We start from the raw sequence: 15,893 nt of genomic DNA, 5'->3' as shown, positions 1-15,893 counted from the left end.
CTCCAATTATTACATCCGGCAATTTTAGTTTAATAGGCTCTCTCTTGCGGCATCCGTCACATTTTCTGGATGTCCTAACCCCCCCCCCCCCATCCACATTTGGAGCGATGACACATTGAGGCCGGCGATATTGGCCGTCCGACAGCCGGCCCTCGGCGGATAAAAGCGTTCCACTTGGTGTCAGACGCACATGAGGACATGAGGCGCCACCCCCCCAAAAAAAAAATCCATGCAAGCGATGCTGAATAATTGCGCGCACGTCACAAGGGTCCGGGGATCAATGGCGGCCTCGATGATGCGATTTGTCTGCCCCGGTTGAGCGTTCTGTAATGAAGCCGGAATGTGAAACTGCACGCATTTGACAGCCTGGATGTTTTTTTTTTTTTTTTATCTTATCACAAATGCTTGGGTAACACGTTCACTTTGTGCTTTACACTCAGAACAGAGACCATATGAACTCAATTTTTTTCCTCTTAGAAATACTTCCAGATCAAAACATTTAAAAAAAAAAAATTTTATGACATTATTTTTGGAAAAACTAAAGCTTTCAATTACAAAAATGGCTTGCATTTTTTTTCTGACTTTTTTATTTCTTTTTTTACTTGAAAATAATTTGGAGGTTCAAAATATATGAATATTACAAATTAAAGATGAAAAGATTAAAGTCCCAATGATCGTCACACACACACACCTGGGTGTGGTGAAATTTGTCCTCTGCATTTAACCCATCCCCGTTTGATTTTAATCCATCCCCCGGGGGAGCGGGGAGCAGTGAGCAGCAGCGGTGCCGCGCTCGGGAATCAGTTGGTGATCTAACCCCCCCAATTCCAACCCTAATGCTGAGTGCCAAGCAGGGAGGCAATGGGTCCCATTTTTACAGTCTTTGGTATGACCCGCAACCTTCCAGTCTCAGGGCGGACACTCTTCCACTAGGCCACTGAGCTGGCCAATGACTGAAAAAAGACCAAATTTGTGAAAAATCCAACCGCTTTTGCCCATTTTTGGAAGGTGGGAAAAACTAAAAATACAACTAACTTAATATAGTCTAATATGTCTAGTAGTAAAAAGGGAGTAAACCGAGTGTGCTGCCACGCGTTACTGATGTTTTCCACGCATCGTTCAGCATGCCAAGTGATGGAGCGAGTGAGCGGGAGAGAGCGCGAGAGAGAGAGCGAGAGAGAGAGCGAGAGCGCATCAAGCTATAAAGGCGCGTGGGAGAAGGTGATGTGTTACTCGCAGGGTGACTCCATGCGCCTCACCAGGGGGAGCGTGCGTGTGCGTGCGCATGTGGGTGGGGGGGCCGGAGAGTGAGGAAGGCTGCGACGGGCTGGGGCGTTCCTCCAGGATGCTGAGCACATCGCCACCTCTGTGCCGAGGCGTCACAACGCCTTAGGGCGGACATCCCCCGTGTTTGCCTCTCTTTCTTTCTTTTTTTTGTTTTTAGATGTAAGAGAGCAGTGGAAGAGAGACCCCCACCTCAGAGAAAACAGAACACGTGAGCAGTTCAGCTGAGGAGCAGAAGCTTGCGCACGGTGGATGAATGACTTGGAGTGAACAAAAGACTGGTGTAACTTTATGTAGGTCACACGTGAGCACTTCCCTCTGCCTGTCAAGTGTCTCAGCAAGAACAACAACCAGGAAGAAGAAGAAGAAGAAGAAGCAGCAGCAGCAGAGGGAGGAAGGAGGAGGACGACCAAGAGGAGGCTTGGCAGAGGCGCGGCGATGCTCGGCGGGACGTGATGCCCGACGACACGCTGGCGCTCCTCCGCAACCGCTCGGAGGAGGCGCGAGTCCTGACCGGCGGCGGCAGCGGCCCTCAGGGGGGTGGGCGGCCTGCCTGGGTCATCGGCATCCTAGCCAGCGTGCTCATCTTCACCACCGTGGTGGACGTGCTGGGCAACCTGCTGGTCATCATCAGCGTTTTCCGCAACCGGAAACTGAGGAACTCGGGTAAGAGACGCACGCCTTTGTTTTGACTTTGTCGCTCCTCAAACTTTTAACCCACAAAAAATAAAAAAAATAAAAATGGATTTGGGCAGGCTGGGTGGCTTTTTTGGACAGTTGTTGTATACTCAAGTCAAAGCCAATTTAAGGTACGGGAATTTTTAATAACTGTTGGGTCAAAGACAACCCAGCAAGGTGGGTCAAGAAGTGGATCGAGCCCAATTGGGTTATTTTTGACTGAGCATTTTTTTAGTGTGACTTTGGACATGAATTTGTGGCAGCAAAATTTGTTCCACATTGCTCTCCTCCTTGACGTCTGTTTTGTGTACGTGACATTATGTAAGAGAGAAGCGCTTGTAAATACGCAACATCACATGTGGGGGTTTGTGTGTGAGTCGAGCCTGTCAGCCTCAAATCAGGGCAAGACGGTGGCTCGATCTCAGGTGTACGCAGACACACACAAATGCACGCACTCTCACTCACCAGATATGAAGCAGAACTGTCGGAAGGCGAATGAAGCCTTGAGCATCTCTTATGATTCTGCATTGACAGCATTGATTGATGCCCGCCTGGCCAAGCGCTCCATGTGTCCTTTTCTGTCGGCAGCCACTTCAGCACTCTGTGAAGTGAGCACAAAAAAAGTGCCCGATGAAAAAGAGGGGGGGGGGGGAAGCCAAGGACCTGGCACATGGGGGACTTTTTGTTTAAAAAAACAAAAAAAAAAAAACCATCTTTCATTCCCATTATTTGAACTGAAAAGAATTCTTTTCTGACTTTTTCTTTTGAAAATTCACATCTGGTTTAAATCCATGCAGTGTACAGTTTTTTTATGAATGCTTTTTTGTATTCTTCAATGGGTTGCTCTGAATGAATGAATGAATGAATGAATGAATTACCTTCCTGCTGAATGGATCGCAGCACTCAATCAATTCTTGTTAAACTATCTTGACACCTCCTCAAAGGCATTTTCACCCGGCTTGTTCAGCAGAAATTGTTTTCCTTCACTTGAGTCATTCAACTGAATGGAGACTTTCAGCTGGCTAGGTGCTGCTGTTTTGGTTTTCAACAGAATTCAAAGCGCCCCCTGAACCGCTTCACCTGAGAGTTTCATGACTTCTGCCAAGCGATATTTAGTTTCTATTTAGTCCACTCACTAAAAAAAATGAAATACATCTTTCCTTTTAACGCATTTTTCCACACCAACTTGTGTCACCCGTAAAGTGCTGTTCCCAACTCTTAACCATTACACTCTATTCTACAGCCCACCTTGTATTTATTTTTTTTGAAGAGGCATTAACAGTAGGCGGCGTAGCGCTTTTAGCCACACGCGCTCAGTTACGTGGGGGCCCACTCGTCGGCGAGGGTGACGCCCTCCGCCCTCGCCGCGCTTCAGGTGGGAAAAGACCCGATTGAAGGCCACTGGCGGTTTACGTGGGCAAAGCTCATTGGACGATGACTAACGGCGGGCTTTGCCCTCACCTACATATTGTTAGCATAAGAATAGCTGCAGCAAGGAAGTTAAGTAATACACAGCAGCCCACTTTGGCTGAAGGTCTATTGTTAACAGGTCGGTTGATTCTGAACGCTAGCTAGCTTGAACTGTCGGTCCGTGCGGGAGAAGAATTCTAGGGTTTAAATCCAACCATCTTGTCAATATATTGATTTTAAACTTCTCCTGAACAAACCTTCAAAACTCAATTGTCAAAGCAAGACAACTATTGAGTGATTTTCATCGGATATCGGGGGATTGCTGTTTTTTTGCGAAGCCTATTGATTTTGAACGATACCCAGAAAAAGAAGTCCTCTGTCAGCAACTTCCGGACTTTTATGTTCCACAATAGCGAGACAACTTTATATGATTTCAGCTGACTAATTCTATCAAACAAAGCAACATCCCTGTTGATTTTCAACAACAACAACAAAAAAAGAGTGAAAGCAAAGATGGCAACATCATTACCATCAAACAGGGAAAATCAGCGTTACAGAGAATTGAATTGGACGTGATGACAAAAAGCCGAGGTTCTTTCAGTCCAACTTCATCATCCGCTATTGTGGGCCTAGCTGCTTGAGCGCACCAAATTGTGTGCATGTACCCTGTAGGTCAGGAGTTTTTTTGGAGCGCCGCCTTTGAAGGGGATTAGCGTCAGAGCGATCACACGTTAGCCGCTTCAAAGAGACTATTTATTTCAAATCTTCAACACCCCCACTCCTTGCTGTCCCACTACCGCGACTTTTCCCCAAAGCTCTCATGCGTCTCAAAAAAAAAGAAAAAAAAAACACACACACACACGGATCTTGAAACGACGCGTGTAAAAATAAACACATTGTAATTTGGGAACTGTTTTGTCATCAAAATGGCCACGCTTTTCAAAACTTGCTTCATCAAGAGTGTTTATCGTGTATCTTTTTGTCACACTGCCCAAACATGCGTCAACCAGAATTTGGCTCACTGAAACAAAATGGCTACCCGTTTATGAAGGATGCCATGATAGATCCAGATGTTTGGATGTCAATTGGCCCAATTGAGAACTAGAATGATCTTTAGTTGTCAATTTACTCAAACTTTTGTAATCCAGAAGGAGGCTCACCAAAACAAAGTGGTATCGATTGGCTATCCTTTAATCTTTGTCTTCAATTCAGATGGTTCCTACCGTGCCCAGAAATCATTTAAGGAGGACAAGAACCCAATATCCCACATGGTCTCTTCACAAATAGGTTCTCCCCCCCACCCACCAGAGTTTTTGTGCTGCCGAATGGCTCGCTTTGACGCCGTGTTTCCGAATGGCTATGTGCGGAGCTGATGTCTGACGTGCGGCGCTGATGTCTGGTGCACGGCAGGGAAGCGTTCGCCCGAGTCAACGCGTCGACGTATTCCATAAATTCACATCAAAAACCAGAGCGAGGCAGGGAACTTGACTTACATCTGTAAGGCAAGGCAATTTCGGTTAATTTGACACCGGAGCCACTTAATCCACTGTGTCTCTCTGGTCCAATGGGGGGGGGGGGGGGGGGTATTTGGGCATGTTGTTCAAAGACACGCTTGCGAGAAATCCTCTCACGCTTCCTCACGTCCATACCAATTATGTACATCGTTTGTCATGCGGCGCTCGACGGCTTGTAAGCGAGAGCGCTGAGAGCACGGCGTCGCTATCGGGCCTTGGGGCACAAACAACAGACGAGAGGGAGGTAGCGTTTCAAATAATCAAAAAGGAAATGAAAAAAAAAAAAGTCGTGCGCGTCTAACAAGAAAAAAAAGCTCAAATCAATTTATTTCAACATGAAAGCAAGCCACCTTTCTCTTGAAGGTGTGTTTTATCTCAAAGGGGGTTGCTTTAGCATTGCACTGCACAGAATACATTTCTACGCGTTTTTATGACACCATATCAGCGGCTTTAATGAAGTCAAATGAAAGCCTTTCAGAAGACGGAGGAAGCTGTGCCGTTTCCACGGCAGCAACCGTAACAGAATTCCTCGGCGGCCATATTGCCAATCTAACGAGGTCAAGAAAAGTAAAGTGTGTTTGCTTCGAGCTGTTTACGGTTACGATACAAAAGGGGATAAGGCATTGGAGATTTGAAAAGCAAAAGGTTCAAGACAACAACACAGGACACTAAATTCAGAGGAGGGCAAAAAAAATACCTGCTTGCTTTAAAATCTTGAAAAGCGCTGCAAAGTTTAAGACATAATAAATGAATCATACAGTGCCAATCATTGGGCTTGATCTCAACTGCGTCACAAATGGAAGTTTGTGATTGAAAAGTTCGAGTGACATCCTCGACTGTTTCAACGTGAAGGCCGCGGTGGGGCAGGCACTGGAAGGCCGACTGTTTTCCAAATGCACTAGGGGAGCTGAAATGTCAGTGGGAGGTGGGACCGCTAAGTGCACTGGCTATAAAAGAGGCATCCCACGACCCCGTTTCCCAGCCTCGCTTCGCCGCTCTTTGCTTTTAGTGCTTTTTAATATTCTCATCAGTTTTTAAAAACCTACTTATGCCCTTCATTGCATTCCAGTTTTTTTTTTTTTTACAACTCAGCGGGCACCGTTGAAGAAGAACCGGGCTCCTCCTCGGCTAATGCGTTCTCCCCACCAGGGGGCGTTTTTGCCGCCTCGGGGAGACCGGGGGGAAGGGGGGTGATTTGAATCCGTCGGGATCTTAAAAAACGCAAATCAGCCGAGCGAGCAGGTTGTGAGATCAATGGGATCCGTTTAATCCGGGGGAGATTTGGCCGAGTGTGAAAAAGGTTTCTCATGACAGCTGAAGGCAGGGACCCGATTGGAAGCGCTTCTTGAATGAGATGAGGAAGAGCGGGGCGCAATGGAAATGGGGGCTTTTAAGAAGGGTGGGGAGAGTGGCGGAGTCGCCGCAGGGCCTGATGAGAATGAATTCATTGCAGTTGATATTGAATGATTTGGAGACGCATGTGAAAATTGCATGTGACACCGCCATTATACATGCCCGTCGTGGGCTGCCGTTTATCTAATATGCATGCTTCAGAGAGCGCGCCAGGCTTTAGAGGCGGTAATGTTACTCGAGTTCATCACAGAGGATCAAGAATATGTGCCTCTAAGTATTGCTAAATTGTCTACCTGCATATTTTCATGCACCACATATCTGCTGCTTCAAGGCTTTTAACACCGTGGCTATCAATGCTAAGCCGGCCGATGACATTTTTAATTGTGTGTTAGCATGAAGCTAACAGAAGAATAACAATAAACAACTTTTTTTGGAAGAAGAAGAAGAATTGTTGGATAATTTGCTGCATGTTGCAAAATGAGTTGACTTGAGGTCACGGTCAGCATTTAGCGTTCTTAAGATCAGTAAAATGTACGCCTCGGGTCAATGAAGGTTGGGAAACACCGGCTGAGCTCCGCGGCATGACGTAAGTGCCTTCCCTACCGACGCTGTCATGTAACATCACAATCACGCGCCACTCGTGTGCACTCTGCCGCCGACTCGGAGGGTGGATGAGTCAGTCCGTCCCGATGCAGAGTGGTGCCCCACGGCCCCCGAATCTCCACCAGCGTGGACGACTGACCCTGTATGGGTTCTCGTCATCCTCCTCAATGAGATCCGTCAAAGTTGTTTGTTGCATGCGAACACGTATGCATAATAGATGCGCGGCTGTAATTTGAAGTGAGTTACGTAACGGCTCCTGCCAACCTCCAGGCAGACGTGGGTGAGGAGGTGGGAAGGCGAAGGAGGGAGGGAAAGCCAAAAAAAATAAGAAATCAGGGGAGGGTGAGGATGGTGCGCCACCTCTTCCGCGTTCCGTCTGAATCGGTAAACAAGGCAAACGCAATGTTTGCTTTCCGATGCTTCCTCAGATGCGTGCGGAATGTAAAAGACTGCAAGCACACTGTGGCGATGCGCAGAAAGCCAAGCAAGTATTTAAATCAACCCCTGGAAAATAAAATAAAGTGTTTTCAAAAAAAAAAAAAAATCTGAAGTACAGCAAGAAAGGGACATTTCTTCTAGCGAACAAGTCATCACAACAAGCCCGAAGGCCCGCTCATCAGCGTGCCCCTTTAATCCAGATTATCATCTCCGACGCTCACACCACGAGCCACGACAGCCTTCCAACTCTATCATCTGCTTAGTTCTCAAAGTTCAAAGGGCATCTGGTCTGCTGGCGTCGACATTAAAGCCAGTCCAGTGCAGATGGAGGCCCATAAATAAAAAAAAATCAATAAAAAGTACAACAAAGACATGAAGCTCCGTTCCCCATAACGGAGGGTGCCGTGTTGAGACCATAGCAGAGACGGTGGCAGCAGCTGGCATCTGAAAGCTTCAGCAAACAGCCGCGCCGAGAGCATCTCTGCTCTTCAAATTCGCCGCCAGTTGGATTTGGCAGCGTTTCCAACAATTCGACAGTCTCTGACGTTCTTCTTGTGCGTCCAAAATGCTCAGCATGATAGAAAGCACGAAAAACGTGTCAAGGACCTACGCCTGGTAATATCCTCACCGTGGTTTCTTCATCACAAAACAATGATAGTAAAGGCTATTTGGTATTAAATTCTCTTATTATGACTAAAACAAATACAATACAATTAAAAAAACAAATTCTAGAGCGTTAAAAAAAATGTCTCTGCTCAAATGTGGCAGCATTCTGCAAAATTCAAGAGATTGTTCTTGTGCATCTTAAGTGCTGTGCAGGTAGGGCCAAAGCGGCATCCCGCCTACCCGCCTGGGGCAAATTGCATGCAGCACGAGCGCTGCCCTGACCCGCCCGACATCCTCTTTGCCCTCTGAGCCAAAGCCGATCTTTCATTCAACTGTGGAAAGCACACAATTAGCGGTTGGAGCGACGCGGCGCAACACATTCGGAAAAATGCCATCTGGCTCGAGGGGGCCATGCAGTTGGCACTATATGCTCGTACAACCCCCCCCCCCCCCCCCTGGCTCACCAATAATTTGCTTCACTTACTTTAGCAGACTGGCAGAGACCAAGTGAAGCCTCCAGAGGGAACTAAAAGCCATCTTAACGACCTCCCGGCAGCCACGTCTGTCGCTCGCTTAAAAATGCCGTGTTTAAAATATTTACACTTGCGTTAAATCACAACTTGAGGCGAAAACATGGCAAATCGATGACATCAGCGTTTACGCGAGAGGAACTACGCACCGGCGGGTAGCAGTCGGCGACCATTTGAAAACAACAAAAAAATTGCGTAAAATTCTAATCAATTATTCAGATTGAAATCGATAGGTGACAGGAGTCCACATGTTGGACAGAACTCAAGAAAACGTATTACGCGACTGCAGTCCTCGATTTGTCTACCAATACGATTTGACCAGTTGTTTATTGGAGCTACAAAGATGATTATTGACTTTGCACTCCCATTTGGGCCACAAAATATTAGGAACATTTCGGACTGCAGGGCAGTAAGATTATTCTGCTCGAGTTGCATTCAAGGCAAGCAAATAAACGGGCGAGTGAGCGCACACATTTGTTTGCCCGTGACCCCCGCGGTGCATCCAAATATCCTCAACCTAACCAGACAGCCGCTCACGTGTAGTCCTTATCCGTCGGGAGGCAACGAGACGCCTGCATCGCCACCCGTGCATGTCGGGTCAATAAATCACGCCGGATTTAAAAAAAAAAAAATTAAAAAAAAAGGGGGGCTTCAGTCGGTGACAAGAAGGTGTCAGCCTGGCCATAAGTAGTCCATTAAAATGAAAGCACTTACAAACTTTACGTCGGCATAAAAAATGAATCTATTCAAGGTGAGTTGAGCATTTCATCAACTTTGGAGTAATGCGACTAATTTCGTGTAATATTCTTTGCTTCTTAACGAGACGCATAATGGAGGCATTGAATTATGCCATTTTCATTTTAAAAAAAAAAAGCAGTTTTGGGGTTTTTGCGATAATGACAGTAAGTCAAGTCAGGAACTATGAGGCACAACAGTTAGCTAGCTACACTTTTTTTCTGTTAATATGAAGGATGTTTCAAAACTTTTGGTCGGTCAAACTTGTGTTTTGATGCTCAGAAAAGAGTCAGGCATTGCGCCGCTTGTGTGCGTAACGCCGCTAAGGAGCTTACTTAAGAAGCCTTTTTGATGAGCGGCGCTGCGTACGCCGCTCTTAAACATGGCGTCGTTATTGTATCATCGGCTGACCTGCTGAGCCCCCAAGATCCGCTTTAATCTCGGACTCTTTGATTGCATCTTAGCACCGCCCACCCGCCCCGCAACCCGACGTAGCGGGAAAGAAGAAGGGCTGTGCTTCGCAGAGCTGTCCGTCCTTGAAACTTTTTGGTTTTTTAACGATGTCCCTGAATGAAAGGCTGATTTTGCAAACCTCGGCGGCCTTCACAGCAGAGTTTTTAGGAATGATTTATGCTAACGAATGGCATCATATTAACTGTGTAGTCTTAGTCTTATGTGGAACGGAACCCCGCGTCTACTAGAGCAAATTGACTGTTTTGACAAAAACTAACAGTGTGACTACTTATGAATGCTCACACTGGCATCCTTGCATCCGCTGTCTGAAATATTTAGCATTTATAGTAAGTAAGATTTATGTAACACCTGGACGGATTTATTTCGCATTAAAGTTGCCGCTCCAATTCCGCCACATCCTTGGCAGGGAACGGCGCTAATGTCGATGGCTGGCACGTCCGTGGCTTGGTCACGCTCCAGCCGCGTTACGCAAGATGCCGCTCTCTTACCCGCCACTTTCTTATCCAGCCAATTTCTCATTGTCTTTGGCGCGTCGCAAGGAATCATTTGGCAGTCCGATGCCGTTTGCGAGAGAGATGTTCTTCATGACGGGAGAGCTCATTTCAAATCGAGAGCGGACGTTTTACAGGGTGTGTCTGTACCTTGAGGTGTGACAGGGAGGAATTGAAATTCCTCAGTAGTAGATGAAATGACTCATTGTCGTAGAGCTCGCCGAAGAATAAGGAGGTGACTCAGTTCATCATCGGTTCCATCCAACACCTCTTGTCTCGAATCTGTGATGGGTAGAATGACATCGGTTCAGTTCAATGAAATCGGCGAACAAGCAGGCTCAACTGTGTTCTGGGGCCGCTTCGTTGTGACTCAACATATCCAAATAGTTTGACTTACTTGGGTGCATTGTTAGCATACGTATGGCATTGAGCACGCACGCTGAATTATGCCGATGCTTACAAACAGCGGCGCCAGTGAATAGTTGATGCGACGCGACCTTGCAACTGTGTTGACTTTAGAGTTGAATATGTAAATGAGGTAGGGAAACACACATTTGCTCAAAAGATCTAATCAACTGTATTTCGTCACGGCTTTCACCCAGGTGGGCTTCGGCAAACACTGGAAAAGCTTTATGTCCACACGTGGCTTAAAAAAAAATTGTGTGCACATGAAAACAGATTTGCCAGCGCCGGAACTCACGCTGGCCAACAACATTAGCGACGGTTAAATACAACACAGGGAACTTTCAAAGTAGTGTTGTAAGCTGAGGATGGGGAGTTGAATTCAGCTTTCATGCCTGGTTCGGCGAGCCAGTGTGGAACGGATCGTATTGCGAGGCGTTGGACTCACCGTCGGAAAAGTGATGAGCAAGACCGGCAGACGAGCACGACAAAATCTCATTAGTTTCCCCCCCCCCCCCCAGTATTGCAAATGTCAAGCTTTACTCGGATGCTCCCGTCTAATCCACTTTCCACCACCGCCTAGAGATTCGTCTTTTTTTCAAGTCAGCACTTCCTGGATCAACACTTCCTCTAATTAAAACCTGAACTTGTTGCCAGCAATTAAGCGGCGGGCGAGTGGGTGGGTGTCGTCGTCCGACGGCCTTCTGAATAGTTTGGCCTTCTTTGGGTGCAAAGCAAATGCAGCTTTTGTGATTAGATTTCTGTGCGCGAGTAGAAGTTTTCCACACCGTAGGCGATATTGGTTCTTGCCACACACGCCAGATTAAGAGTTTAAACTTTAACACTGAGGCACTGGATTTGCCTCAGGTGGAAAATGTGATTTCGCTTTTTTGTGCATAGTGGAGTCTCCAGCTCCTCACTATATGACTTAGCATGGCTCATTAGAGTTAGTGGAGTAAAAATACAGTGATACAAAGGACAATGGCAACAACGATGGAGCAAAAATAAAACGTCATTTGACCGGTTGTTTGGTCAGCACATAATTGCATCATCATTATTTTCTCAATAAGCGCCAAAATGACTTCTGGAGTGAGAGGAAGATAAAAGCAGAATTACTTGGGTGAACTTTAACCGCCAGGTTGACTTCAAGTGATGTTTGCCGCTAATCTCATCTGGCTTCGAGGTGACATTTTTCTCTCTGCTCGCAAAGCACAGTTAATGAACAGGAAGCCGGCGGAATTGTGCCTTTTAGCCCAACACGATAATTAAAAAAGACTGCCTTTTCTTTTTTTTTTTTTTGTCCATACAGAATAAAATGTCCCTTTTCATCGTCGTCCTTGTCGTCTTATTAACCGTTACGCACTCTCGCTGGCTCTGTTCAAACGAGGAACCAGACAGCTACTGTTCCGATTTGAAAAGAAGACCGCGCTACAGTCGAGCTGTGCGCACACACAAAAGAAAGTTCCTTTTCGACGTGGATTCAAAGTTGGCGGGAGGCTGCAAGAAAATTAGACAAAGGAGTTGTCAAGAGTTGAGAGGCCAGTTAATACTTTGCAGATTTCCGATTAGACTTTGGGATTCCGGTTTCAAATCAAGGTTAGGGCTCAAATTAAGGTTTCAGGAAGACTGAGATTTAAGGTTTCAATGTTAGAAAAATATCTATTATCACGTCGGGCAGCTCGGTGTCCCCCACGGTACCCTCCCAAGGCACCTCCCGTTCTTTCCTTATCTCCCTTCAGCCGTGCGGATGATTTCAGAGCCGATATATGCGAGCTATCGCTGCTTATCGATCGTCTGGGTGCCTCCGGGGACCGGACGGCTGAAAACCCCACTAAAAATATCATCATCTCACATTAGCTCCTGAGAAAGTTGGCAGTCCTGACTTTGACAGATTTGTCCCGAAATAACGTTTAAATGTAGTGCTCCAACATTAGAAATGCTCATCCATGCATTTCCCCTTTCCTGTATTGACCGGCGTGTTTTTTTTTTTTGCCTTAATCAGCAAATTTCCCGATTGGTTACAAGTGCTGCAGCAGCACGTCAACCTATTTTTATGGTTGTAGCTTTTCTGGCTTTACACCTACCTCTGTAAAACTTTGGAAAACGTGCCATGAAAGCATTTTCCATGCACGCAAGCAGAAAGGCGGGCAAGCGCTGTCACGCGGACCTGTGAAAATATGATGAACAATTCATAATGTCAGCTGCGTGGAGCAGTCTACTCAATAACAGACAGTGTAAGCAAGAGTTCAAAAATCCGGCCATCCTATTAAGAATAGCGAGATGATGCCAAAGCACCAAAAGTCTCATAACAGTGGGTAAAAAAAACAAAAGGCTCAAAATTTTTGCTTGTTGAAAAATATATACTTTCCTTCTCTTGAGCTAACCATTTATCCTGCTAAATTATGTAAAGAGATTGTTACTACCCCATTCTTGAATGAAATAAATACAACTTAATCCTGGCACAACGATTTGTCCGCTTCCCGGCTTACACGGAGCCCATACCGACTAAGGTTAAAAGGTGATTTGAAAAAAGCCCAGGACGGCGACACCACACTGTGCCCAGACTCCCGTAGCAAAGCTGCCATTTCCTGATAAAAGTGTTGCCTGCGTCGCAGGGGCCGGGATTTTTTTTTGTTGGCCCCATCCGCCTACGCGTTGGCTCACACTGGACATGTGCCCGCCGCACGTGGAGAGCGGCAGCGCTCTTCCGTAGAATGAGACTGGCTGAGCGTGCGATAATGCAAAGTAAGCGGTGCCTCGGTTCAAAAATATCACTGCTGCGGATGAATGTGCCAAAATCAACAGCAGGGGAGGAGGGAGGGGAGCGGGGGTTAGTCATTTCAAAAGACTCAAATAAAAAACACCTCTTTTCTGTCAGGTAACGTTTTTGTGGTGAGTTTGGCCTTCGCTGACCTGGTGGTGGCGTTCTACCCGTACCCTCTGGTCCTCTACGCTCTCTTCCATGACGGATGGGCGCTAGGCAACACGCAATGCATGGTGAGGCCCCAAGCGAGTGTTTGCTGGAGCAAAATCTGACCGGTCCGCTTCAGCGTGCTCTCAACCAGTCGGTGTGGTTTTGCGTGCAGGTGAGCGGCTTCCTGATGGGCCTGAGTGTGATCGGCTCCATCTTCAACATCACGGGCATCGCCGTCAACCGCTACTGCTACATCTGCCACTCCTTCTCCTACAGCCGCCTGTACAGCTACCGCAACACGCTGCTCTTCGTGGCCTTAATATGGGTGTTGACCGTGGCGGCCATCGTGCCCAACTTCTTCGTGGGCTCGCTGCGCTATGACCCGCGTGTCTACTCCTGCACCTTCGCCCAGAACGTCAGCAGCTCCTACACGGTGGCCGTGGTGGTGGTGCACTTCCTGGTGCCCATTGCCGTGGTCACCTTCTGCTACCTGCGCATCTGGATACTCGTGATTCAGGTCTGTTGTCGCAATGTGGACACGACGAACTTTTAATCTGTGACCCTTCTGTCGCAGCAGTCAGCAGAATTCCTTAAATGCCACAACAATCCTGCCTGACGTATTAACATTTTAACTTGACCATGATGATCCGTAACGAGCTAAAATGTAAAGCCTTCCTTTACGAGCGTCTTTGAGCACGTGCGCAAATGTCAGCGCACGTGTGCAAGGGGGTAAAAAAAACAGACATTTTCTACAATTGTACTGCTGGTAGAGTGGAAAAATGATTGGTTTTGATTTGATTGATTTATCCTAACATATACAAATCATCCATGATTACACTTGGATAATATTGACTGGCATGTGGGATGCGAAAAATTGTAATGTTAATCTCACAAATAAAAAAAAAAAAAAAATGTTGAAGGTTTTCCCGGTTGGTGCTTTTAGGTGCGTCGCAAAGTGAAGACGGATGAGAGCCCTCGCCTGCGCCCGAGCGACCTGCGCAACTTCATCACCATGTTCGTGGTGTTTGTGCTGTTCGCCATCTGCTGGGCGCCGCTCAACCTGATCGGGCTGGCGGTGGCGCTGGACCCGTCGCGCGTGGTGCCGCTGATCCCCGAATGGCTCTTTGTGGTCAGCTACTTCATGGCCTACTTCAACAGCTGTCTCAACGCCGTCATCTACGGACTGCTCAACCGCAACTTCCGCAACGAGTACAAGCGCATCGTCACCTCGGTGTGGGTGACGCGACTCTTCGTCACCGAGACGTCACGGGCCGCCACTGACGGCCGCAGCCTGCGCAGCAAGCAGTCTCCGCCGCCGCCACTCAACAACAACGAGTCGATGAGGGATCGAGTCAACAACAAAGACTGAACGTGTTAGCGTCATAACAGAACAATCCCATCGGTCATGAACGGCCTAAACTTCCAAAGCCTCAAATACATCCGACTTGCATCACTTGAAAGCCAACTTAGTAAAAACAGAACTGATAATCAGGGTATTTAGTGGGAAAAAAAAAATATATTCCAGGAACTTTTAGTTCTTGCTATTTCCTTGCCCAACATTTGTGACAGAGGCTTGCCCTGTTCACAGTATTTTTTTAATGGAGAATTTAAAAATGTTAACAGCTGTTCTGCTAGCATATAGCAGGATAGCACAATACAAAAAAAGTGAGAATTAACAAGAGGCTAACAGCCGGCATGCGAACAGTCATTGTGGTTTTCTTTGAAAAAACAGCAACGAGTCCAAACGTGTTAATGTGAATCGATATTTTCTATCATGCCCTTTGGTCGGGTAATTTTTTCAAAGGGAAATTGATGAAAAAACTAACATGCTAATAGTTAGGATGCTGTCAACCTGCACTGGAATCCTCATTTTCATTTCGGAAATATCCCGTGCCTCTGGATTACCTGCCTAATGGGACTGTAAATTGAAAGTTTACCTGGAGTTGGTATGCTAACATAGAATGCTAACTACCTGCAACTGTATATCATTTCAAAATCAAACCAGAGATGATAATCAGGGTGCCGTCATGTACTCTTACCAGAATTTAAGCAGGAAACACAACAACAATAGTCAACTTTGAGTTGGTACTACCTGATATGAGCCTCAAAATCCAATTCTGGCAAAAGTGGGAAAATGACATGGCCTGTTCTGATGTATACTGCCGCATACGAAGCCAAAATGTAGACAAACTTAGTAAAGTTGTTCTCCACTCACCACGTGTTAGCAAACATGGCTGGCTGCTCGCGTGCTGCGTGTGATGTAGCATCTTAAGGACTCCTCCCATTGGACAAACTGTCAATTGAAGATGAGAATTGTCGATTATTTGATTGCATTTTAACTGGACTGTATTGTAATCATAAATAATACCCTCATGTAATCTAGTTAAATTTTTAAATGAAGAAACGATACAAACCTTAAGTAACCAACTAAATTAAATTACTAAATTAATTGTAGTCCATT

The 15,893-nt window shown here is 46.4% G+C and overlaps 2 protein-coding genes across 11 annotated transcripts in view; one reads left to right on the top strand and one right to left on the bottom strand.

Annotated features, from left to right (window-relative positions):
* The window catches only part of birc2 (baculoviral IAP repeat containing 2), a 43,102-nt gene that overhangs the window by 2,395 nt on the left and 24,814 nt on the right, over positions 1-15,893 (bottom strand). For 7 of the 10 annotated variants that reach the window (XR_009718195.1, XR_009718186.1, XR_009718190.1 and 4 more), the window contains 4 exons: positions 15,648-15,725; positions 12,603-12,685; positions 10,267-10,398; positions 2,428-2,563 (listed from right to left, as the gene is read on the bottom strand). The gene's annotated coding sequence lies outside the window, so the exon portion shown is untranslated. Of the gene's footprint in view, positions 1-2,427; positions 2,564-10,266; positions 10,399-11,634; positions 11,717-12,602; positions 12,686-15,647; positions 15,726-15,893 lie in introns of all 10 variants that reach the window. The other 3 variants (XR_009718192.1, XR_009718193.1, XR_009718189.1) reach the window with 2 other exon arrangements.
* LOC133168509 (melatonin receptor type 1B-B-like) lies at positions 1,740-15,186 on the top strand. Its single transcript, XM_061300120.1, has 4 exons — positions 1,740-1,950; positions 13,397-13,515; positions 13,605-13,949; positions 14,376-15,186. The coding sequence occupies exons 1-4, from the start codon at positions 1,740-1,742 to the stop codon at positions 14,799-14,801; spliced, it is 1,101 nt and encodes a 366-aa protein (XP_061156104.1). The 3' UTR covers positions 14,802-15,186.

The sequence above is a fragment of the Syngnathus typhle genome, linkage group LG15, assembly GCF_033458585.1.
Source record: "Syngnathus typhle isolate RoL2023-S1 ecotype Sweden linkage group LG15, RoL_Styp_1.0, whole genome shotgun sequence".
NCBI classification, from domain to species: Eukaryota; Metazoa; Chordata; class Actinopteri; order Syngnathiformes; family Syngnathidae; genus Syngnathus; species Syngnathus typhle.
The sequence above is the reverse complement of the archived record's forward strand: the minus strand, read 5'-3'. Positions and strand labels throughout refer to the sequence as shown.

Excerpts from the sequence above, each read along its gene's own strand:
- LOC133168509 (XM_061300120.1), top strand. The coding sequence starts at position 1,740 with ATGCCCGACGACACGCTGGCGCTCCTCCGCAACCGCTCGGAGGAGGCG. Across the intron at positions 13,516-13,604 it reads TAGGCAACACGCAATGCATG|GTGAGCGGCTTCCTGATGGG; the intron begins GTGAGGCCCCAA and ends TTTTGCGTGCAG. Across the intron at positions 13,950-14,375 it reads TCTGGATACTCGTGATTCAG|GTGCGTCGCAAAGTGAAGAC; the intron begins GTCTGTTGTCGC and ends TGGTGCTTTTAG.